General features: G+C 40.5%; 1 protein-coding gene across 1 annotated transcript in view; it reads right to left on the reverse strand.

Moving 5' to 3' along the window:
- LOC139729483 (tyrosine-protein phosphatase 10D-like) overlaps positions 1-6,684 on the reverse strand; it is a 32,485-nt gene extending 25,801 nt beyond the window's left edge. The window contains exons 1-2 of the mRNA XM_071640408.1: positions 6,612-6,684; positions 5,514-5,804 (exon numbers count right to left, since the gene is read on the reverse strand). Coding sequence (XP_071496509.1) covers positions 5,514-5,804; positions 6,612-6,684 — 364 coding nt within the window. The remainder of the gene's footprint in view (positions 1-5,513; positions 5,805-6,611) is intronic.
- Positions 6,685-25,681: the final 18,997 nt, after the last annotated feature.

The following is a 25,681-nucleotide window of genomic DNA, read 5'->3' on the forward strand; positions in this document are numbered from 1 at the left end:
AGAATTAGTGCTTTTTGTCAATGTGGTAACTTCCTTTAAAAGAAGAAAAAGTAATCATTTGATGGAAAGAACAAATATTTTTTCTTTTTCAATGCACTGACCAAATTTCATACATTTTTGATTTACATTGCCCTTTTTATGACAAAATATGCATCTCGTATTAGAATTTGTAGAAATACAATGTATATTTGATGTTCACTTTAAAGTAAACCATGAAAAAGAAAATCGCTGTTAACTTGTCCCTCTTCCATTAGACATATATTAAAATGTTAATAATTTATATGTAAGTATGCACTGTATTCATCATGTTTATGTTCTATTTGTTGTTGAATTGAAGTCTCTGACTTCATTTTTCGAAAGATTGTGGATTTAATTGACTGAGAAACTGTGTGTAAATCTATGCATGCTATTTTGCGTCATGTCTGGAGTGTTGCCTTAGGTAATTGTTTGTGAAGTCAGTGAAGGCATCCAGTAGACATTAGGTAATTGTTTGTGAAGTCAGTGAAGGCATCCAGTATATAATTATTTTGGTTTAAAAAAAAAGGTTATAATTTTCACCATATGGGGTGCAGAAAGGTAACCCTATATAGAGACGTGTGCAAATTGTATTGCATCCTATATTGCGGTGACTTTATCACCCCATAGGGTGCAAAATTACAACAATAACAATATGAACCATAATGGGTGCAGGTATGAGGTGCAGAAAGGGAACCCTGTATAGAGGTCCATATTTGCACCTTATAGGGTGTTGAATATAGGGTGCTAAATAAGAACCCCCCAAAATAGAACCCTAAATGGAGCCGCTGGTGTTACAACGATATGAACCAGAAAGGGAGCAAATTTGCACCTGAATTTTTGTTCACCATATGGGGTGCAGAAAGGGAACCCAATGTAGGGGTGCAAATATGCACCAGATATGGTGTTGAATATAGGGTGCTAAATAAGCACCCCCAAAAATAGAACCCTAAATGGAGCCGCTGGTGTTACAACGATATGAACCCTATTGGGTGCAGAAAGGGAACCCAATGGAGGGGTGCAAATATGCACCATATGTGGTGTTAAATATAGGGTGCTAAATAAGCACCCCCAAAAATAGAACCCTAAATGGAGCTGCTGGTGTTACAACGATATGCACCCTGTAGGGTGCAAATTAGAACCGTAATTTCTCTGTGTGCAGAAAAGGCAGAAACACTGAACAACTTTTTTGCCTCTGTTTTTACACATGAAGACTTATCAAATGTTCCAGTTCTGGATACTAGAATTCATGATGTACAGTTAGATACAGTCATTTTTACAGAACAAGTTGTGAAAGATGTTATATTGAAACTGGATCAAACAAAATCCCCCGGTCCAGATAATGTGCAGAATCGTATTTTGAAAGAAATTGTAGATTGCGTCTCGAAACCACTTGCAGACTTATTTACTATGTCAATGTCAAAAGGTGAACTTCCAAAGGCATGGAAGAATGCTAATGTTTCTCCAATTTATAAGCAAGGAGATACGAAGAAACCAAATAATTATCGGCCGGTGAGTTTGACTAGTAATATTTGTAAGTTAATGGAAACCATTGTCAGAGATAAGATTGTACAACACATGGACTCAAATCTGTTATTTACAGAGGAGCAATATGGTTTTAGGAAAGGAAGAAGCTGTGGTGCACAGTTATTATCTGTATCAGAAACATGGACTAAAGTATTAGACAATGGTGGAAACGTCGATTGCATATATTTAGATTATAGTAAGGCGTTTGACAGTGTACCTCACGAACGACTGATTAGGAAAGTAGAAACGTACGGGATCACTGGGAATCTTTTGAAGTGGATTAAGTCTTTTTTAAGTGAAAGATCACAACGAGTGGTGGTCAATGGTGTTTCATCTTCACATACTGCAGTATCTAGTGGAGTCCCACAAGGTAGTGTTTTGGGGCCGATTTTGTTTCTGTTGTGTGTAAACGACCTTCCTGATGTGTTGATAAGTGGCAGATGTGAAGTTAAGCTTTTTGCTGATGACACCAAGTTGTATTCGCAGATATATGATAATGATGATGTACTGAATCTGCAAGCTGAACTAATTAGAGTGATGGAATGGTCAAAAAAGTGGCAGCTTCCTTTTAACCAGGAAAAGTGTAAAGTTATCCATTATGGAAGGAATAAACCATGTGTCAATTATACAATGGATGAAACAAACGCGCCCATTCCAGTAGCTACATATGTAAAGGATCTTGGAGTGAATTATGACAAGAAGCTAGATTTTACTCATCATGTGGACATAATTTGTACTGCAGCGAATCGTAGGATTGGGATTATCAATCGTACATTTTCTACTTTTAATGAGAAAGGATTTATTCAACTGTACAAGTCTATTGTTAGACCGACATTAGAATATTGTTCATCAGTGTGGCATCCTCATTGGAAGAAGAATGTTGTAAAAGTAGAGAATGTACAGCGTCGAGCTACCAGAATGATACGTCCACTTAGACCTTTGAGTTATGAAGCAAGACTTGAACATTTGAAATTGCCTTCATTGGCATACAGACGGCATAGAGCCGATATGATACAGATTTTTAAGATTGTGAATGGGATTGATGATATGAAGTCCTCAGATTTTTTTGAGTTTTCAGTTGGAGGAAGGACGCGTGGTCATAAGTTTAAGATGATGAAGAAACATGTAAAGTCCAAAGTGAGACAGTGCTCTTTTTCTCAAAGAGTTATTAGTGAGTGGAATAAGTTGCCATCATTTGTAATCGACAGCCCATCCGTGAATAGTTTCAAGTCTAACCTAGAGAGGTTTTGGAGTCAAGACAAGAACAAATACAACCCCGATGGGATATTTTTTTGTCCATGTTACACTGCACAGCGCCTAACCAAAAGTTATTAATGTCATGTAATGACGACACCGAGGGGCAAATAAGTTAAGTATAACTTTACGCCCACATCCAAGGTATGTTAGCCAAGGTATGTAATGCGTGACAAATTTTCGAACTGTTCAAAGTTTTGGCGCGACGAAATTTTTGATCAAGTATCGCGAACCCTTCGTGAACTATGCACAACCTATGCCCCAACTAGTCGTACAAGTACGTACCAATGCGTGTCCATCAACCTAGTGGCACGCAGGTCACGACTAGATCACGACTAACTCGGAATTAGTTCACGACTAACTTGCTTATCCTTTGCGCATAAAATACGCATACTCCCGCATACTTTTCGCATGTCAATCGCATAGTCTACGCATGATGTGCGGGTTAAAGGAAACCAAAACCCAAATATGATTTTGGATTGAGTGAGAGTAGCAGTATAGGCCTATAAGTAGATCATAATATCAGCCAACGTTTGAGGAGAATTGCCTGTCGATCATAGAAAAGTCATGATTTTTTTTTTTCGCTTCAGTAATTGCTGGATAAGGATGATACTATGCAATTCATGAAAAAGTGTAATTTTCATGAAAAGTACATATTCAAGTTGCAAGTTACTGACATAGGTTAAGGGTGATATGAGTTTTTCCTCTATTTTCTGGAAGAGGAAAGCCAGATGCTCTACATAATATTAAAAAGTGAAAATATGTTAAATTGTTTTTATGTTTCTTTTATATATCGTTGTCCATAATGACATCATGAACTGTGGTACTCTACTTGTCCAGCGATGGCGGCAGCGAAACATTAAAAATTCATAACTTTTGAACGGAATGTCCGATTTTCCTCAAACTTTCACTGATGAAATCAATATTGCTGCTTCCACTCAATCTACATTTATGTTGGGGCTTTGGTTTCCTTATCAAGAGTTTCCTTATCGTCACTATCCGTACAAATGATAATCTGTTCGTATCATGGCACCAACCAGCTCCTCCTCTGACAGAACCTCTGCAATTCAAGACCAATTGTTCAAAGGCCAAAGACAAGGGAAGGAAGACAGTGGGTCAAGGAAGGATTTCTTCATACACGACAATGCTGTTTGTTGAATTTTTCACATGCATTGCATTAAAGGAAAAGAGATAAAAGACTTGTTCACAGGATGTATAAACTAAGCTTGGGTGCAGCTAGGATTACAATTTCTTATACCGTAGTTTTGTAGGTATTCCGAATGTTTGTTTATCCTAATGATGCAGGATTCGTCAATGCCAAAACATGGATAATGTTCTTTAATTAGAAGGTTCATTAATAGAAAGAAATGTGAAGGTTCTATAATCCGATGATTGCACACTTTTCACAATGTCAATCATGAAAAAAAAAATGCGTGACTCATCCTGATGGTTATATACAGAAGAGAAGAGTATTTCTTTTCATTAGAATTCATATATAACAAATTACGATAGCATCCCAGTTCCCAAATAAACGTATTACTGAGTAATCTTTATTGTATGTCTGTATATGTCAATCGCTCTGTGTGTGTGTGTGTGTGTGTGTGTGTGTGCTGATCGTTAAGTTTAAAAGGATCCTGCGTGTTCCCCTGTTCATGATGGACTAGCCCCTTCCCACACGCATATAAGTACTCGTCAGAAACAGTGATTATTAACGGATTATTAAATGACCTTCGGATTTACAAACCTTTTTTCATTGTTGGATCAACGAGGCTTTGGAATGACGAATATTCGGAACGCAACAATTCATTGATGCGATTTTATGGAACGCTATTTCATGTTAGTACTACCGAACCTTCGGAATAACGAACGTATTTCATTTTTTAAGACTTATATATCTTCGAAATAACACACATCCCGGCAAACATCATCGCAACTTTACCGACCTTTGTTTCTCATGCTTCTTGCTCCTTTTAAGATTTAGTGTTTCTCAAAAAAAAAAAAAATCTCTGTAGTCACTGCATTAAAAATACTTTCTTTGCTCTGAAACAGCTTTACAAGTATTGAACGTCTCTAATGTCGTTGATTTTCTTATTATCATTAGATACAATCAAGTAGGCCTACTTGGATGAGGAAGCAAGTTTTATGTTCTAAAAAAAGAAAGAACAAAATACTGCAAGTATAGTGCCCTGGCAACGAATGCGAATACGTAAATAATACGTAAATAATGCGTAAATGTGTCGTAAACATGACGTGTCATTTTCATTTAGAATACTTCTTGAACTACTCGTAAATTCGAAATGACTAAACTCGGCCTGCGCGCCACTAAATACCACGTACTGGCACGCCATAAAGCGATGCAGTGCGCGAGCCCAAAATCGTGCAAGTGTCAGGGTAGGCCTAACTTGAGGCTGGCAAGAACCGATGAGCAAATTTATTGAGTAAGGGACAAGTAGATCATTTAACTTAATTAAGTCCTCGCGTTGGAAAGTCCTGGGCCCCGTTGCATAAAACCTTAAAAGGAATTTTTTTCAAGGTTAAATTCAGAAACTCCGTTTAAGAATTTCTAACCTGAGTTTTTCTCAGGTTGCAACAGGGCCAGGAGTGTTACTTCCGTGATACATCGAGTGGTAAGCGCGCGCAAAGGGACCAATATCTGTCAGCGGGTGACTCCAACAACTCATAGCCCGCCTTCCTACCGCGCTGTCATCCAAACTTACTTGTATAAAAATAGGACGTCGGCGTGCTCGCGTTGCCCCCGAATCCATCGAAAGCAGTGACGACCAGCCGATAAGAACCGCCAAGAGGAACGCTGATATTCCAGCACTCAGGCCTGGGCTCTTGGCGATCGGTATGGACGGGTACGTCCGGACCAGTCGAGTTGCCGTGGAGACAGCGCACCAGTTCCACTCGATATGTGTAGTTGGACGCGGCGAGGGACGAATTGCAGAGGCAAACGTGCACGGATGTCGGTGCGACCTCGAAGTCACAGAGCTCAGGTGCCGGGGTTGCTGCAATGGTGGGGAGGAAAAAAAGTGACATGATTATGATGTCAAACCTCACTTCTAATAAACAATATCCTCGCTCAGCAGCAGCACGTTTATGCTACACACAACCCCCCTCGAACTTACTTTCCAAGTGTCTAAATATCTGAGGTAATCATGACATCAGATCATGAACATTAAAGAAAAACAACTCGCGATTATTACATACCGATGGGAAAAAGATTTTCTTGAATTTGCTCTGAAGGTGAAAGTTTTGGCAACTGGGAGCTCTAACCATGATTGATGAAGCAGAAGTTTGCAGTGAAATCAAGCAGTGAAATGGTTACAAATGTATACGAGCCAATCACGTCATTACCATGTCAATACACAAGTCACCACCTGTCCAGCTGATGTCAATCAACTCCTAATCTTTTCATGGATGAGCTATAAACTCTCTTTTTTATGCGAACTTCAAATGGTATGTGCGTGCTCATATGCGATAGAATCAAAATATTTGAACAAAATAATTTCCTCTCTCAATCGTATCACAGCAATTACCCCCCGAGGGCACTTACCTCCCGAGTGAATACTGATTAGTGTTAAGGTTACAGTAAAGCACAGGGTTAAGGTGAGGTTTACGGTTTAGAGTTTGGGTTAGGGTTAGGATTAGGTTCAGAATTAGGAGTAGGTTGGGGCCAGGGGAAGAGTCCAGGATAATGCCTAGACCCCGTTTAACCTACCCGGCTTCAATAACTTTCCTCCATAGCTTCTTGATTTATATACCTGTTCAGGGGAATTTCGGGAGTTGGATAACACAAGACCAAGTTTGATTACCAATGCGCATGATAAACTGATTGGAAAAATTTGCGAGGCGTACCTTGATGATGTGAGCGTACAGCAAAACCATTACTGATCAACTCGACAGGCTAGACGTTGTGATAGTTGAGAGACTTTGAGAACAATCAGGAGTATAAGCTCAACCGAAAAAGTGCGTCCTCCTAAGGGGACAAGTTCCTTTCATTGACCATGGGATGTAGTCCCTGCAGATAATGTGACAACAGATCTCGGTAAGATTTACTCTGTTGTGATGGTGGCCTTTTCCCAAGAGTGTGCATGACATCAGATGTTTTCCAGATCTCCTAGATTCTTGAGGGATTTTTGGATATATTTTTCGCTCTCTCCACCCATTTCGAGAGAAAGACAAGTCATTTATTTTGGCCGAAGAAAGCGAGGGATCTTTCGTGAGACTGAAACACAAGCTGATCAGAGCTTCCATATTGCCCTGTCCTACAACAGAATGATGACCAATTAATTTTAGTCTAGACACGGATGCGCGTGATGGCGGCCTTGGAGTAGTCGCCTTGCAGGCACAAGGAGGAGAAGAGAAAGGCATAGCTTCCTACATAAAATGGTTGAATAAAGTGGAAAGATGGTATTGTCTTACTCGAAAAGAAGTGCTGGCGGTACTGTGGTGTCAAGTATTTCCATTACCACCTCCATGGCGGAAATTCATCATTCGGTCTGATCACGAACCACTGCGATAGCTGACAAGCTTTCGAAATCCTGAAGGCCTGGCAGGTTGCACGGTTGTTCAAAATGTTGGGAACCTACTACTTCATAATTGAGCACAGAGCTGGTCGGGCACATTGCAATTCCGACAGTCTTTCGGGAATACCATGTGGTGATTGTGCATGTAGCCAGCGACTCGACAAAGATGCTGTCCGGACCTCCTTCATATTAAGTGGCAATGACTTAGATGACCAGAATGTTATCAATGACAAGGTTCGTATTGCTAATATCAATTGCGAAAGGTAGGAGTTGAAGAGGTGTAGATCGGTTCAGGAAAGAATGGAGAAGAGCGGAGGGGGACATCTTCACACATCAAATTGCACAGCGTCTTGACCCTCATCTGGGACTTGTGTATAGTTATACTGCAATGAAAAGAAGACGGAAGACGTCCTTCACGCCATAATCCTAAGGTGAAGTCTGTCTATGTAGAGTCAGTGGAGTTGAGTTGATACAAGAGGGAGTGTCTTCTACCTCTGCTTGGAATCTGACAGTGACAGAGAAACATTTTTTCAGTTGATCTTGCCTCAGGTGACCCTTCCCAAAAAGGAGATTCAAGAGGCACTTAGCACAAAGGTTGTTGTTCATATGGGAACAACAAGGACCTTAATCGGATAAAATAAGGCGACGATGTGTTACTCTGCATGGCCATGAGTGTAGAGTTACTTGGAACTGTGGTGTCGTCTGTGTACTCTTAGCGAATCAAAATCTACAATATTGAATATAAGTATTGTGCAGTCTTCCTTTTTTTCTAACATGTCCCAGTGAGTAGAAGTTTTTATCACTGAACGCGTACTGATGATCAGTAGAAGCACCGCTCAGGAATACGCGCGTGGCTGTGGCTTGCCGTAATCACTCTCACTTACGTCACAATTGCATATGTTAGCAATGTCGGATGGATCATCCAGGCCGCAACCATTGTGTCGACTATGCTCTTACAGCACCAATAGTATGACTTGGAACTGTACACCATGACCATACTAAGATATCATCAAGGTCGAATAAACCGGACAAGAGACCATCGAGAGTAGTGCTTAGCATATCCGGGGGAGAGAGATTTTGACAGGTGCACGGTCACCACGCAAGAAGATCACCCAAGCCCAAAACGCAAGAAAAGGGGAGCGTCAAAGGAGGGAATGGAAAGCACCATCAAAGGAGAGCAGTCGTGACGGGTGATCAGTGGCGCTGCTAAGAGAGGGTCAATAAAGTTCCAAACAGCAGATGACGGATCAGCCAAGAAAGGAGTGTCGGGCAGAACATAAAAAGGGCTGTCCACATGGGAAACCGGTGCAGAAACTCCGCTATCCTTGCGGGATCCCCAGGGTCCTGCGTACACTCAGTCGTGATGCAAGGAAAGGAAGACAAAAGGAGAAACAGGGACAAAGGGCCGGGTGATGCAAGAGAGAGTCTGAACTCCTGCTAACTATTTTTCGACCTTTTATACTGAGAGTTAGCTCGCTTCAGGTCCGCACCTTAAGCGAGCTAACGCCCAGTATAAAAGGGGTATGTGGGGATCACGACCGCCTAAAGCCCCGGTCACACAACGCTTTACGGCTTAATCACGGCCAAAACCCGTCTAAAAGTGGTTCCCGTGAAGCAGACGATATTGTTCGCGTTGATGACGAGTTTAAGACGAGCTACGGTCGATTTATAGACGTGGCAGGACACGGGGAAAATCGGAACGGCGTCGGACGCGGTAAAAAGTTTTGAACTGCTCAAAATTTTACTCCGCGGACAACCACGGGTGACAAACGTGGTAAAGACGTGCAACACACTTGAAACACACGTGATAATCCGTGTTCCGGCAGTGATTAAAACTTTGGGAGACGCGGTAAGACGCGAAAATTTAGCGGGCAGAGCACGGTCATCTGACGCGTGTTACGCGTTGGTATCACTGGAAATAGCGCGTGTCCAGTTAGCGGCTTATCACTGACAAATTGATTTTTCCCCGTACATACACGTGCCTGAACGTGGTTAGCTGTGCTTAAGCAGTGCTTCAGCAGTGGAACAGCCGACAACGGCCATACCCCGTACGAAGCACGGTGAAACCAAAATTGACCAAAAAATTACCCCTTACGACCACGTCCACGAGATTTTCATAACTTTTTGTACGTGATTTAGACGTGGAGTACTGTGTGACCAGGCTTTCATAAATGAGACTCTGGTTTACCCAGATAGGAAACTGTACAGTCTCGAAACCGAAGAATGAAACTCAGATGATCTTCAACAGTTACTGTCGTTTTCAACAGATCACAGTTTTCATAGTTTGTTTTCGTTGATTTCCTCTAGTTTCAACACGGATTATGTGAAGAATGTGTTGTATTAAATGTAAGTTGTATGGTCAGGGCTGATGAAGCAAAAGTTCACAAAAAAAGGGGGAGAAGAAATTGCTTGAATTTGGTTCGAGTGATTGTTATTGTGACGTATACTGGATGTTACACTTTCCATAATATTGTAGGGAAAGTTGATGGTTTACATTTGTGCACAACCTTTGATGTAATTAGTCTAGACAATTGCATGCCTGCTGCTATTTTGTTTCATTTTTGTAAAGATTGGGAGTCTAAATCTTGTATAACTGCACAGGAAAGGTTTGACTTTTTTTTCGATGGAAGTTAAGGAAAGTTTTTGCAGCATGAACTTAGAAAAGTCTTCAAATAATCATTGTACGACGTAATACACCATAATATCTTTCTTCTCTCTCCCTCTCTCTCTGTATATGCAACAAACACACACTTACCAACACGTACACACACATACATACACACACACACACACACACACACGCACACACATTGATACACAGTCCCAGTACAGTTTGTGTGTCTGTGAAAATAAAACAGAAGAGCCGAAAAACAAGCATCAATACCCCCTGTTTTTTGTCAATATGCCTCCATTGTCAATGACAAAACATTTTGTTGGAATTTGTTTTAACATAAAAAACGATGATCGACAGCAGACCATGAAAGGGGGATTTCCCTCATTATCTGATGTCAGAAGCCGGAAGTAGAAGAGAGTGGTCCTTGGTAAGTTTCCAAGTTGGTAAGTTTCCAAGAATCCGTTTGCACTGAAATGGGCAGAAACTGCCACGAAAATCGCGGCGTGTTTTCCGAAATAAGGCGAAATTTGCAAGTGTTTATCAAATACAGAGAGCAATACAGGGACACTAACAGAGAGGATTTTCTGAATGTTTATATCAAAAAGTAGGTGCAGTCAAACTTTTGACTTGTTAGAAGGTTCATTTAATTTTTTTTCTCAAAAGCCTCTAGTGTCATAATGAATCAGCAAATCCTCAAAGCTGTTTGTATGCACGCCATTTAGATACCAGAATGCATCTGCAGCTCGTGTAATACGAATTAAGACCATCGATGTAAAAGTTACTGTGTTTACCAATGTTCTAATGTGTGAACTATGTGTACAACGGTTAGCACTTTTTTTAAGTTTGCAGTTTTTAACCATCCTGGTTTCATTTGATTACATTTATTGGATTTCTAAGTTGTCTGAATTAAAGATTTGGACCATCTTTATGGATGGCACGTAAATCATTAAGATGTCTCGTATGTCCATAAAAGTACCAGTCAAGACTTAATCGCATATATTATTTGGAGGGCGCACTATGTATGTTTTCAAAACGTATTCAAAATGTCTATACCGCAATGTCAGTGGCAGATATCCAAAAGCATGTGAATGTGAACTACTTACCTGTATCGGATGTCCAAAAAAGTGCAGCAGGACCCTCCGAAATGATAACTTTAAGAATAGTGAATCAACCCAAATACAATTTCAGGGTATGAAACTATAACTTATTACCCACGTCTTGCAGAAAACCCAATCCGATTTGCTGCAGTGGTCAAAGAGAAATGAGGATTTCTGTAGAGCATGTCAGGAATATATCCCTTCCCTCCAAGTTCTGTCCATTGTGTTCACACAATGCAGTTCCACGAGCATCGAAGTGCTAAACTTGGAAGAATCATATCCATGACATGCTTCACAACGATTCATATTTCTCTGTGACCACATAACCAAATTGAATGGGGTTTTCTGCAAAATATAGGTATTGTGTTATATTCTTACATCCTGAGAAAAACATTCAGACAGTTTAATTATATTGGAAGTTATCAACGCAAAAATCCGATTGTATTTTTTTTTTTTGGGGGGGGGGGCTGGACCTACTGTATAGTGAATGATGGAGGTGGCATATCCCAAGAAGGAATATCATTCGTCTGTGAGTCATCACGGCGAGCATCTGTGCAGACCTGGTTATGAGAAGTAATGATTGATGAAGAATAATAAGATTTTTAAACTACAGAAAAATCAGAAGGTAGAATGATATCACTTAGTCTCCGTAAGGATTAAAACACATAATGTGCGTCCTTGCATTGTTTACATGAATAAAGTTTTTGCTGTAACAAGATACGAGACAAAAATGATTATTGTCTCTGTGAAAACGAGAAAGTTCAACAGAAATTCATGAATCACCTTAAGACACACGATGATTACGTTGGTGATGCGGAAAGAATAAATCCGATATCCAAACATTGATGTTGGAGTCAGGTCGACGGCGACGCATGTATCGGTGACAGTACTGATCGGTGAGGTCAGTATGCTTTGTATAGTGTTGTGTGAAGTCTTTAACGTGTACGTGTGTGTACAACCCATTTATTGGATAATTGCTTGGTTGGTCGTCTGCTGTATCAATCCGCGTCAAACTCTCAAGCATTTCCCCTCATTAATATCGAGAGCGTCTTGAAATTGACTCTATGATGGCTTTTTTAAAGGAAATTCAACAATACATTCAAAGAGATGATATGAGATTGTTTTGATTGTCAGATTCAATTTATACTGTGCTCAATTTGTTTGTTCTATTGACTTTGTACTTCATGTACAGTGCATGTATGAAAAAGAAATTCAGAAATAAAATCAGAATCAGATTTTGTGTTCACATCTATTTTCATTTTCGTGGAGCTGTATTGCTTGGAGACATAGATTATGACGATGATTCGCAAAATGCTGCAGTTTGGTAATCACCTTTTTTTAACTCTTCCGTTTTTTTATTGATACTTTTTCGTTTCAAATAAAACGCAATATATTTTTGCCCTCTTAGGTTTCATGACAGTTTCTGCTTCGACCAAATCGACACGATTTGAACTATACTCGATTCACTTTTCTCATAATTTCTTTTGTTTTTTTCACAGAAATTAAACAAAGATGTCCCTCTGGGATGGATATCTCACGTACAAGATTTCGTCTGTGAAATTTCAACCACATTCTCATAATATGAAGCTGGTGTTCTTGACTGTACAGAGAGCTAACATAATATCACTGCATATTTCTCTTCTAAAATGCGTCAGGTTTTTTTTACTTCTTGTTTATATAGAAAGCAAAGTGGTTGGCACTTGTTCTCATTGTTGGCAGATTTTGCTACGGACGAAACTGGATACTTGCAAGTATCTACTCGCAAGTACTCTTCATCCGTTCGAAAACAAACGTCCTATTGTTATATAATTATGTCAAAGTTTAATTCCAAACACAGTAATGTATAGCAGTCTGTAAGCTTATCATACTTATAAACTATGAGAACACAAATACATACATTGTATCCACATGCATAGGCAAGTAGAAGTTTTATGTATGTGAATTGAAGGGGTCGGTGCAATATAGTGCTAATACACAATTTGGTCAAAATTGAGTTACATGCATTTTCATAGTCCTTATCCTTTCACTCTAACCTCCGTGAAAATATCATATTTGAATTCAACCAATACGATGGTAAAATATGCATGCATTCATGTTTTATTAATGTACAATGTATGGACTTTCCAAAGATTCAACAGCGATTATCTCAAAATTACTACTGTGTGGGTTAGCACTATATTGCACCGACCCCTTCAATTATATATACCGTATATATGTCCAAAAAAAAAAAATGCAACGGGACCCTCCGCAATGGTAACTTTAGAATTAGCGAATCAATCCAAACAGAATTTCAGGGTATGAAACTATAGCTTATTATTCACATCTTACTGAAAAGCCTCTCCGATTTGCTTCAGTTGTCAAAGAGCAATGAGGAGTTTCGTAGAGCATGTCAAGAATCCCTTCCCTCCAAGTTCTATCCATTGTGTTCACACATTATGCACTACCAAGAGCATCCATGAGTGCTAAATTTGGAAGAATCAGCCCCATGACATGCTTTATAAAATATATCCACATTTCTCTGTGACAAATTAACCAAATTGAATGGGGCTTTCTGCAAAATATAGCTCAGATGTTATTTTTAAGACCCTGAAGTAGCATTTAGACAGTCTAATCAAATTGGAATTTTTCAATGCAAAAATCTGATTGTATCTTTTGGGGGGACATACTGTGTATAATACATCGAGATATTTTGATAATATGCAATTATCTAATGACACATATTAATTAGAATACTGCAGGCATTATCGAAAGTTGGTTTGATGAAAAATACTATAATTTCCTGCAATATGGTATATAGACATGGTAGGATTAATGTTTGTCGTAGCATCGCTGTTGAAAGACGGGTCATTTATTTAATTTGTGAGAAATGAAATTAATATCATTTATTTCGTTTCTCATAAATTAAATAAATCGTCAAGCTTGTTTCCTGCTGTAATGTTTGGTTGTATACCTCGCATTCTTTCCCTTGACTTTGATTGGCTGCCCTCACCATTTTGTTAAACCTAAATAGAAGAAGATGAAGAAAATATTCCTGATGATAAAAACAGACACATCATCATAACTTTCAAGAAGGTATATCAAAATTCCTTCCATATTCGTGACACCTTTACCAAATAATATAATAACACAACAACCATTGAATGGCCTGCATCATTGGTTTCCTGTAGCAAAAAGATTGTTCATTTCTGTGTTAGAGTTGCAATATGATAACCCCTTCCTTCCTATTTATATACTATACTCTATGCACACCTATTACAAAACAAAATCCGCGCTTCTGATAAGCATTTAAGCTACTTACTGTATATTAGTTTCATCCACCTTTGTACACGGAGGTCGTTCATTGGCTGTTGTCGCCGCATTATGCTCTAGCGCCATCTCTGCACCAAGTAAGTGAAGTGCATTGGACCAAGGAGCTTGTGTTTGAAGCTCCTTGATTGGACCTAGCTGTTATGTCGTTCTATGAAAATGCTCCTGTCGGTTGCAAACGAAGTGATTGAAATCAATAAGAAAGTTAGAGTTGGCTCTTCTTCTTCTTCGTGTATACTGTCCAACACCCCTTAGTAGGGGCCAACCGGACAGGGGGTGCGTTGGTGTTAAAGTTGCGCGGAGAGAGAAGTGTGGGGTTTAGTTGCTTTGCTCCTGGATGTATTGTAGGGTTGCTGCTTTAAAAGAGTCCTTGCTTGCGATGTTAGAAACTGTTGATGGGAGTGAGTTCCAGTCTATGATTGTTCTTGGAATGAACGAGTATTTATAACAGTTTTTGTTCGTGGCGATTGGGATGAAGCTTGTAGTGGATGATTTCCGGAGAACCCTTCGGACCGGACGCAGGGCTTTTCGAACTGGGATGGATAGGCGACCCGCAAGCGCTTCGCGGAATGTGGTGATGCGGCCTACTCTGCGTCGATGTTTCAGTAGCCTTTAAACAAGGCGACTCGCTCTGCGTGCCCCCGTATAGCGCGTTTACCCCACAAACCTGTTGGCCGGCGAGTGGAGCGAGCCGCCTTTATCCACTCGTTCAGGGATGTGTACTTTTGTCGTTGTTGTTGCTTTATATTCTTTGACAAATTTGCGTACAAATTTGACGCAGAAAATACACACGGCACCAAGGCAAGCCTCGTTAATATTAAGTAGAATAAGAATAGTTACTTAATATTAACGAGGCTTGCCTTGCTACTTGATATTAACGAGGCTTGCCTTGGTGCCGTGCGTATTTTCTGCGTCAAATTTGTACGCAAATTTGTCAAAGAATATAAAGCAACAACAACGACAAAAGTACACATCCCTGAACGAGTGGATAAAGGCGGCTCGCTCCACTCGCCGGCCAACAGGTTTGTGGGGTAAACGCGCTATACGGGGGCACGCAGAGCGAGTCGCCTTGTTTAAAGGCTAATGTTTCAGCAGCTCCCAGCCCAGCTCACGCTTCATTTTAGTAACACTACTGTGTCTAGAGAAATCACCTCTAACAAAATGCGCTGCTCTGCTCTGCACTGCTTCCAGTCTGTCTACCAGAGTCTGAGTGTGGGGGTCCCAGACTGTAGAACAATAATTTAGTAGTGGTCTAACAAGAGTCTTATATGTCGTATCTTTAATTCTCTTGTTACAGTCATGAAGGTTTCGCCTTAGAAATCCTGCAACTCTGTTGGCTTTAGCACATGTTCTGTCGACGTGCGCATTCCATGATAAATCTGATGATATATCAACCCCCAGGTATCTGTGACACTTTGTCTCTATCAATGTGCTGTTGTTTAATGAGTACTGGTATTTAACCGGGTTTTTTGCATGTGTGATGTGTAAGACATGACTTTTTTGGGCATTGAAGTCCATCTGCCACTTATCCTGCCACTCAGAGTGTCTAGGTCTCTCTGTAGGTTTTGTGCATCTTCTACGCTCGAGACCTGTTTGTAGATGATGCAGTCATCAGCGAATAATCGACAGGTGGAGTTTAAGTCATTAGGCAAGTCATTGATATATAATAGAAAGTAGAGTGGACCTGTGACCGTACCTTGCGGGACTCCTGAGTCTACGGTGACCCATTCTGATCTTTCTCCTTCCACCACCACCCTCTGTTTCCTGTGGGTTAAAAATTCCTTAATCCATCTGTGAGTCTTTCCTGTTATACCATACGATTGCAGTTTTGTTAGCAGTCTGTGATGTGGGACCTTGTCGAACGCCTTCTGGAAATCTAACACAATCAAATGTGCACATGGGTTAAAATAACCTTTCTTTTTCTCAGCTAGACGCTTCACTCGTTTTCAAAGCAACATCAGGATACATAAGCTTGCCCGACGTAACAATTTATGGAATTCATCGATCATGTTCAAACAAAGGATATCATTGCTACAAGTAGACCAGGGCCCCGTTTTATCAAAAGATATAATCGATTATAAATTTCCTTACCACACAGGCTTTAATGACATGCCGCACACGGCAGTCTCGCACAAAGATGGTAGAGCGGCGCTCTATCATCTTTGGTCTCGCACACAACGCCTGTGCATTCTTTGCCGCTTGGTGGCGATACCCGGAGGATTTGCACGCCCCTCAAAAAAAAAAAAAAAAAGACAAACAAAGACAAACAAAGAGAAAAACAAAACAAAACAAAAACAAATACAGAACAGAACACACACACTAACGTTCAGACCATTCCTCCGAACATTTCCAATGGTCAACTCGATATCGCAGGTGGTTCGTGATTTGACAGTTGGTATAAAACACATCAGTTTGCAATACTTTGAGATTAGACACATAGGGGGAATCTACTGAAATAAAATGTAATGGGACTCTCAATTGCATTCCATGTCAAAACGCCGATAGGTCGTCGCTATCACAAACATTACCTGTATTATTTTCATACCAACTGTATACCATGCATCGTCCAGAATTCATAGATAATTGCAGTCATAAGCATTAACCGACTTTTTGTATGGAACTGAAATAGTGTGGCCTAAACAGGGCTCGACACTAACGGTGGCCCGGTGGCCAGGGGCCACCAAAAATGAAAGTCGGGCCACCAAATTTCAAAAAAGGGCAAATTTGGTGGCCCGCCTCAGGCCACCAAAATTTTTTGAAAAGTGTCATTTATTTATGTTAAGATGTTGCAACCCATGTGCCTGTCAATGAATATTCATACTTAGTCTTACCATTCAGCAGTCAAATTTGGATGAGAAGGACTGAATGAGTGCCTGAGAGTGAGTGTTGCGAGTTTGTTGAGGTTTATTTATGAGTAGACATGTCCAGCTTCCAATTCTTACTATGATAAAACTTAAATATTTGACTTATAAAAAAAAGAAGAAAAAAAAAAGGAATTTTAATGTTTTTCATTGTTTTTGGGGGGCCACCAAATTTTTCTCTCGGGCCACCAAAAATTTGAAATTGATGATTTTGGTGGCCCCATTGGGCCACCAAATAAAAAAGTTAGTGTGGAGCCTACCTAATACTACTGACACAACTGAGAAAAAAGAATGGAGAAAGGTTTACATGTTATCATCAGAGGTTAGACTCTGACCCAATATCTAAAGTAGCGAGTACTTGTATACAGGACAGTATTTTTTACGAAAATAACGTATATACTTTGTCATAAATTTACTCTTTTTTTTTACAGACAAAACCCTTCATGAATGAAAGAAAGATATTATTCAGAGGGGTGAAGGCTCAGGTTTGAGTTTCTTCAGTTTGTCTCCCTCTACAAATGAAAATTTGTTAAGATCGCAACTGCTGATCTGTAAATTAACAAACATGTCGGAAAAAAGGAACCAGTGGGATTCGAACCTGTCATCTACTGCTTTCCGGGCAGCGACACCACCACCAGGTTGTCCCTGGTTGCCGGCAGTGACACGATGAACATGGAACAAATACCCAAGCTCCGAGATTCCATCCAACATTGTTATGTTAAGTAGTCCAAGGCGGACAAGGCATAGGATGAATGAAAGAAAGATATTATTCGGAGGGGTGAAGGCTCAGGTTTGAGTTTCTTCAGTTTGTCTCCCTCTACGAATGAAAATTTGTTAAGATTGCAACTGCTGGTTAATTTGCAGATCAGCAGTTGCGATCTTAACAAATTTTCATTTGTAGAGAGAGACAAACTGAAGAAACTTAAACCAAAACCCTTCATATTGTATAATTCATCAACACGGGCAAAGAATTTCTACATTGTATTATGCTGGGAAAAAAAACATTCAAACAGCAGAAACCTTCACAGAAGAAAATTAATATCTGTTTCTCCTAGCCTTTGCCCCACAACTGGTTCACAATTGACTCAGCAGACTCAGATTTGTAATTTGTCATATTGTGTGATTTTATTCTTGTCCCTCGTAACATGTCATACAAACTAGCCACTCTTGCCTTTGCTTTGTGTCACTTCAATAAAAAAAAAACAACTTGGTTTCTAAAAGTGAAATTCATGTGTCAAGAGTACATTGTTTCTAACCGTTGAGGCTTTTGAAACATGATGATCATGACAGTGTTGAGAACATAACTTAATATCTCCTTTGTTTCTCTTGTACATGTACTCTCCTTTTTCTAGGCTCCTCTTACGCCAAACAAGTCCTTACATCATGGACTACATACATAAATGGTGTTACCGCAAACTTCTCTTCCTCATTTACATCACAATGCAAACTTTCAAACGACACATAATCTCTTTTGGTTGCTATTTTAGATTCATCTCAATACAATGTATTGCTCAAGAAGCTGCATCAGTGGCTGATACATGAACACATCATGACCACAAGTAATATCAGATGATCTCATAACAGATATCATTTCATAATTGCTCAACAATCTGAATAGACTGTGAAGACCAGCTGGGCGTGTGACTTGTAGGCCATATCAACTTGTGCAGAAAATTTCAATTTTTAGTTTCTAGTCATTGTCTTTGGCATTCTAATATGCAGTAGAGAACCAACAGGGAAATCCTCTCCCACAGATATTCAATCTGGCTATTGTGTCACAAATTGTGCACTATACAGACTATACACAATGAAATAGAAAATAGAGCCATGGTCACAGTCTCATAGATTGTCATGTAGCATACACATTTACCATCAAACCAGTTCAAAGGGAAACTACATGTACTTTGTGATCATCATGAGCAACCTGACTTCTTCATTATTATTATTACAATATGTCACCAGGAGCCATGATGCACTTTTTATACACTCCAATATATATATACATGGAGTGTCTGTCTTCTCATACAAGACCCAAGTGTTCAAATTCCTCTTTGTGGCACTGATTTTGCCAAAAACAAGGAGCATGAAGACAAGCACAGAATGCATCCTTCAACATCTCCATAATCATCCCAGTATTTCCAACAGTCCCATGAAAATGTCTTTCTGTAGTCTATTCTCTGTACACTGTTTACAGCTCAAACTCCCAGATAATACAGTGGAACCTTGTCATGGCAAGGTCCTATACAGACCATGACAATAGACCGTTTCAGTATTGCATTCAAATTCTACAATGTGTGCATGCTTTGTTCACAAAAGTTGCCTTTGACAACCACAAAGCTTGCTGGAGGCTTGTCCTGCCTAGCAACAATTGAGTGAATTCCTGGCTAGGGAATTTCACTGGAGGGAGCTGGCAAATGAAAGGTTTTGTAACTTAATAGCCTGTAGGAAACAAACATGAATTGAAACATGAATATTGTTTAATGTGTATTACAGAAACAGTCTAATGTTGATTTGCTATACAAGTGACTCCCATTATAACAAAGTCCTTGGAACCGGCAGTACATAAAGACATATTTATGATAATTTTGGGACCTTAACTTTCACTTTGTTTTGATTGGAATTTCATTATAACCATGTTCACTATAACAGGAGTGCACTGTATAAGGTTTTGCACTAAATCAAGGTACAAAAACAAAGAAATATAAAGAATTGGGACCTGAAAAATCACCTTGTTATATGAGGACTCTGTTATATCCAACCTCTTTGTAATGAGGTTCCACGGCATGCTGGGAGTTTAGCATAATCCAGTCTGACAGTCAATATCACAGGGAGAGAGGGAGTTAGAGAGAATCAGTGACCTCTATAGATACTCAGAGTACTGTAAGATTGAAGTGTACTCTTGATGCTATTCATCACTTTCAGAAGCTGAAAATGAAAGTGACGTGAAAATGAATACACAGTTTACTGCACCCACCAATGATTCATATCATACAATGAAAAGACATGAACTTTGAAGTTGCTGCACAAGGCATAAGCAACAAGTCAAAATGCAACTGTATTACATTGCACTCCATGATATATAACTCAACCTACAGTTTTACTGTCCATAAATGTAGTTATTTGGCAAAAGTGACAACAAAGAAGACAATTTTACAAAGAAAACTAACACTTTTCTGATACACCGTGTATACAGCCATGTACAGATGATGTTAGTCCATTGCCTGCATGACTATGTCAAAGAGTTAACTCATAAACACCTTATTTGTGGAAGAAGCTGGTCAAAATAATAAACCTTTTTTAAACTGTGTATTTCAACTGATTACGATGACAATTACAAAAACAACCTATTGTTATTTGCACACTTAATCACAGCTGGTTGGGATATATAGCATCTTACCCATCAAATGTCAAAGCCCTCTCTAGCAAAGCATCACAAAGGGATGAAAAAGGCATTGTATACTCGTTTCATGACGTTCAAATGACTTGACAGGCAAACACATAAAGATGTTTTGGCACCATTGTGTCTCATGTTTTGAAAAATGTAACCCAAAACATTTCTTTACTTCCAGGGTTTATGACTTTGAAAACAAACTCACATAACATCGCAATCTCTAAATACCAACATCGATATTACAGTGTGTTTGATTCAAACGTTCATACATGCTACCAAATTTTGTCTGTGATCTATCCCTGGAGAGATCTGGAGGTAAGGAGAATTTGTAGCATAGTTTTGGACAGAGTAGGGAAGTTTGCAGAGGTCAAAAGTGTCTGGAAAGGTTGAGAGGATTTGCGAGGCTTGTCAGAAGGGTTTGCCAAGGTTGCATGTTGTTTGCAACACTGAACATCAGCCTGAAGAGCAAACCAGGTAACCACACATTGAGGGTGAAAGTCGACACTGGAGCGCAAAGCAATGTACTGCCTCTTTGCATCTTTAAGATTGCGTTTCCTGATCTCGTTGATGAGAAAGGCTATCCACTAGAGTCTTCTGTCACACCGAGTCAAACCAAGCTCTACGCCTACAATGGCTCCATTATACCGCAGTATGGAAACATTGATTTTCCACACCAGTATGCAGATGGAAAATGGTTTCGCACTGGATTTTTCATTGTGGAAACTGCGGGTCCTGCCCTTCTCGGATTACAGAGTGCAGTGAAGATGAAACTCGTCCAAGTTCATTGTGAAACTCATCAAGAGGCATTCCCAATTAGGAGCATAGGAGACCTCGAGTCAACGCACATGGACAGATTCAAAGGACTGGGGAGGCTTCCAGGTGAATGCCACATCACCCTGATGCAAGATGCTGTACCGATAGTCCATCCGCCAAGGAAATTCCCTATAAAGCTCAAGGATAAACTGAAAAAGGAGCTTGACAGGATGGAAGCAGCTGAGGTGATCGCCAAAGTCACAGACCCAACAGACTGGATTTCTTCTCTGGCTTTCAGCAGGAAGTCAAACGGCAAACTTCGAGTATGCTTAGACCCAAAGGACCTTAACAGAGCATGCAAGCGCACCTACCACAAGACAACTACCAATAGAAGAGACCACTCACAAACTCCATGGTGCACAGGTGTTTTCCAAGTTGGATGCCAGGAGTGGATATTGGAGTATTGTACTGGATGAAGAGTCAAGTTTCTTGACTACCTTCAACTTGCCATTCGGAAGGTACAGATTCAGACGCTTGCCATTTGGGATCACGGTCGCGCAGGACGTGTTCCAGGCAAGAATGGACCAGATCCTCAAACAATGTCCTAGAACCATAGGCACTGCTGACAACATTGTTGTCTTCGGACGCAATGAAGCTGAGCACGACAAGGCTTTGCATAACTTGATGACAGTCGCCAGGAAATACGGTCTGGTGTTTAATGCTGAGAAGTGCAGTATCAAGCAACTGCACATCACCTTCTTCGGATGCGTCTATGACAAAGATGGGATCCACCCAGATCCAGCAAAAGTGAGGGACATCGTGCCTGCCTGAACCAACCAACATTCGTGAACTGCAGCAGTTTCAGGGAATGGTTCAGTACTTGGCTCCGTTTACACCAAGTTTGTCGGACAAGACAGAGACACTACGGGCCCTCACCAGAAAGGAGAGTGACTTTCAATGGTCTGCATCGCACCAAAATGCGTTCGAGGAGCTTGAGAGAGTTGTATCGACACTCTGCACTCTCACCTACTTCAAACCCATGAAACACTCAACAATCCAGGCTGACGCTTCCACTCGAGGAAAGGGAGCAGTACTCCTACAGGCAGGGAAGCCTGTAGCCTTTGCCAGCAAGGCACTCACAGACACAGAAAGGAGGTATGCCAACATTGACCGTGATATGCTCGCGGTCATCTTCGGATGTACGAGATTTCACACATACGTCTATGGCTCAAAGTTCACAGTGAAATCGGGCCACAAACCGCTGGAAAACATCCACCAGAAAATCTTGCCAGTACACCTCCAAGATTGCAGAGAATGCTTCTTCGCCTCCAACCATATGACTTCAATCTGGTATACAGACCAGGATCAGAAGTGACTCTCGCTGATGGCTTGTTGCAACTCAATACAGAGGTACAGCCAAGCATCAAGTTTGATGAGACTATCCATGTGATCTCTGTCGCACCAGACAGGTTGAAACAGCTCCAGGAGGAAACAGAGAACTGTCCAGAACTGAGAACACTCAAGGAAGTGATTCATAAAGGTTAGCCAGAGACAGCAAAGAAGGTGCCAAAGGAAGTACTGCAGTACTGGTCAAGCAAAGACTCGCTGACTGTGGAAGATGGGATCATCTTGAAAGGCGAAAGGGTTGTCATACCGAAACCAGTACAGCTGGAGATACTTCACAAGCTACGTGAAGGACACCTGGGTGTGACAAAGCCCCAGCTCAGGGCAAGGAACTGTGTGTACTGGGAAGGAATCTCAAAAGACATTGAACGAATGATCAGCTCGTCTCCTACGTGCCATGAATTCCAGCATGTACAACCTAAAGAACCACTCCTCCAACACGAATTACCACACCGCCCTTGGGAATATGTTGGTACCGATCTCTTCAGCTGGAATGGAGACGAATATCTCATCATTGTTGACTACTGGTCAAAGTTCCCCTTCATTCGGAAAATGGGTGGTAAATGTTCCAGCGCTAAAGTAATTGAGGCTATGAAAGGAATCTTCAGTGAACATGGCATTCCGATGACAGTCATGAGTGACAATGGCCCACAGTTCGCTAGCCAGGAATTCAGATCATTCGCAGAAGCCTGGGGATTTCAACATCTGACGTCCAGTCCGCACTACCCCCAAAGCAACGGTTTGGTTGAAAGAACCATTCAAACAGTGAAACTGACACTGACTAAGGTGAAGCAGACAGGACAAGATCCATACAGTGCAATGCTATGCTTACGTACAACTCCACTAGCAAGCAACTTGCCCTCGCCTGCCAAACTTCTGCAGAGCAGAAAATTCAGGAGTGACTTGCCTATGATGGCAAGCAGCACATCACGTGATGAGGAAATCACAGACAAGCTTCAGAAGCGCCAAGAGAAACAAAAGGAAGATCCAGACACCTAATGGGAGTGCTTTCCGCAGAAATAAAATAAACTTACGCAGCCTCACCCCTCTACCAAAACAGGTCCGCTTTGAAGATGAGATGCCAAAAGATGGAGGCATCAGAACTTCACTACCACAGCAGAACCACAGACATGATGACAATGAAAGACAGACAAAGCCAAACACTATGCAACGTGACAGTGGTAGAGAGACACAAACATACCAAATAAGATCTGGCAGAGTAGTAAATAGACCAAAACGACTGATTGAGCAATATTAAGACTTAACAGTGGTCTTCCTTCCATATACCTGTCAGACAAATTGATCACACAATGAAAGGTTCAATATCAACATTCATGTTCAGAAAGTAGCCAACATTTCAATTATGGGTATGGATGTAACCAGGTTGAACTTTGAGGAAGAATGTACATGTGGCAGTGTATATGTATAGTGTTTGAAGAGTTGCAGTTGTTACTTTCCCAAATTTAACGATGACTTTTGAACGTCTACTTCAAAGACATTTTGTTTGTTGGTGTTGCTGTAAAAAAAAAGAGTGAATTTGCAGCTCATAGTGTTATGTGTTATACATACATTGTCACCATGCCAGATGAAAAGGTGTTACAGTATAGACTTGTTCAATATGAACATGCAAGAACATTTAGTTACTTTGCAATGTTAAAGAGTTTAACATTTGTTGACCAAAGTTAATGTAGGTTAGTACACACTTACTCTGTGATAAAGATGTGAGATAAAGAAAAACACAAACAGGTTCTTTACTGAGCAAAGTTATAGAGGGTATTTGCAAAGAAACATTACAAATGGGCATATCGAGATTGCATGTGTACGCAAAGTGTGCAGATTGTTGGAATGAGACTGTTCATTTAAATGGAAAAAAACATACTTTTTGTATGTTTGAATTGGGAAGTGGATCTGAGATATTGTTGCAGACAGATCAGTAGTGACTAGATTGGTATTAGCAGCAGACACAAATATTGCATTACTTTTCTTTGTAAAGAAAGGGGGATGTGATACCATGTATGTGTTGCGTGCATGCGCACGGTGCTTGGATACAAACATGGTGGTCCACAGCAGACAGTACAATAGACAGGACAGTACATCTCGCAAATAAGGGCTAAAGATCACAGGGGTTTGTAACAATTTGAAAGCACAGGCACTAATCTTAAGACGGCAAACTTTTTCATCAGCATTCAGTAAATCCATCAAAGCTTGCAGATGTTAGCCAGCCCACTCAGGTGTAGCAATGTGCCTCAGATCCACAGGAATTCCATGGTGACACAATAGGGATTAGGGGGATTAGGTAATCTCTATTCATTGACAAAGAATTTCCAGATATCTGTGCATTTTACTGCAGAGAGCACTCCAGCGTGCACGCCATTTGGAGAACGAAGTGCAGTAAAGGTTAAAGGTCAGAAGGGCCTGCAAAGTCAGGAGATAGTTGCAGAGGACAAGACAGTTTGTAGAGGTTGGACAAGTTTGCAGAGGTCAGTAGAAGTTCTAAAGGTCATGAGGATGTCTAAAAGTTAGGTTTGGCAAATGGTAACAAGAATTTACAAAAGTTAGGAAGGTTTGTAAAGGTCACGAGAGTCAGAATATGAAAGGTTTGCTAAGATCAGGAGGCCTTGCAGAGGTTGAGAGGCTTGCAAGGGTCATAGGGGTTTCTGAGATGTTTAGGAGGCCTTGCGATGGTCATAAAGTTTTGTAGAAGGGTTGGGTGGGATTGGAAAGATTGGAAAACTTTGCACTCCCTCCAAGTGTTCAGTAAAGTTCATACAAAAATAGCATTATGGTGACAATTTAACAACATTTCAGCTCCAACTACCGATGACGTAATAGCATCATAAATACAAATAAAAGTACATCTTGAACTTCTCTTCATTTTCTATGACTGCTGAAAGAAACCAATTTTTCTGTCTGCAAAGGATAACATCGAA

Source organism: Diadema antillarum, unplaced genomic scaffold (genome assembly GCF_040938485.1).
Source record: "Diadema antillarum isolate AM-2024a unplaced genomic scaffold, OU_Dant_1.0 seq00000243_RagTag, whole genome shotgun sequence".
Lineage (NCBI taxonomy): Eukaryota > Metazoa > Echinodermata > Echinoidea > Diadematoida > Diadematidae > Diadema > Diadema antillarum.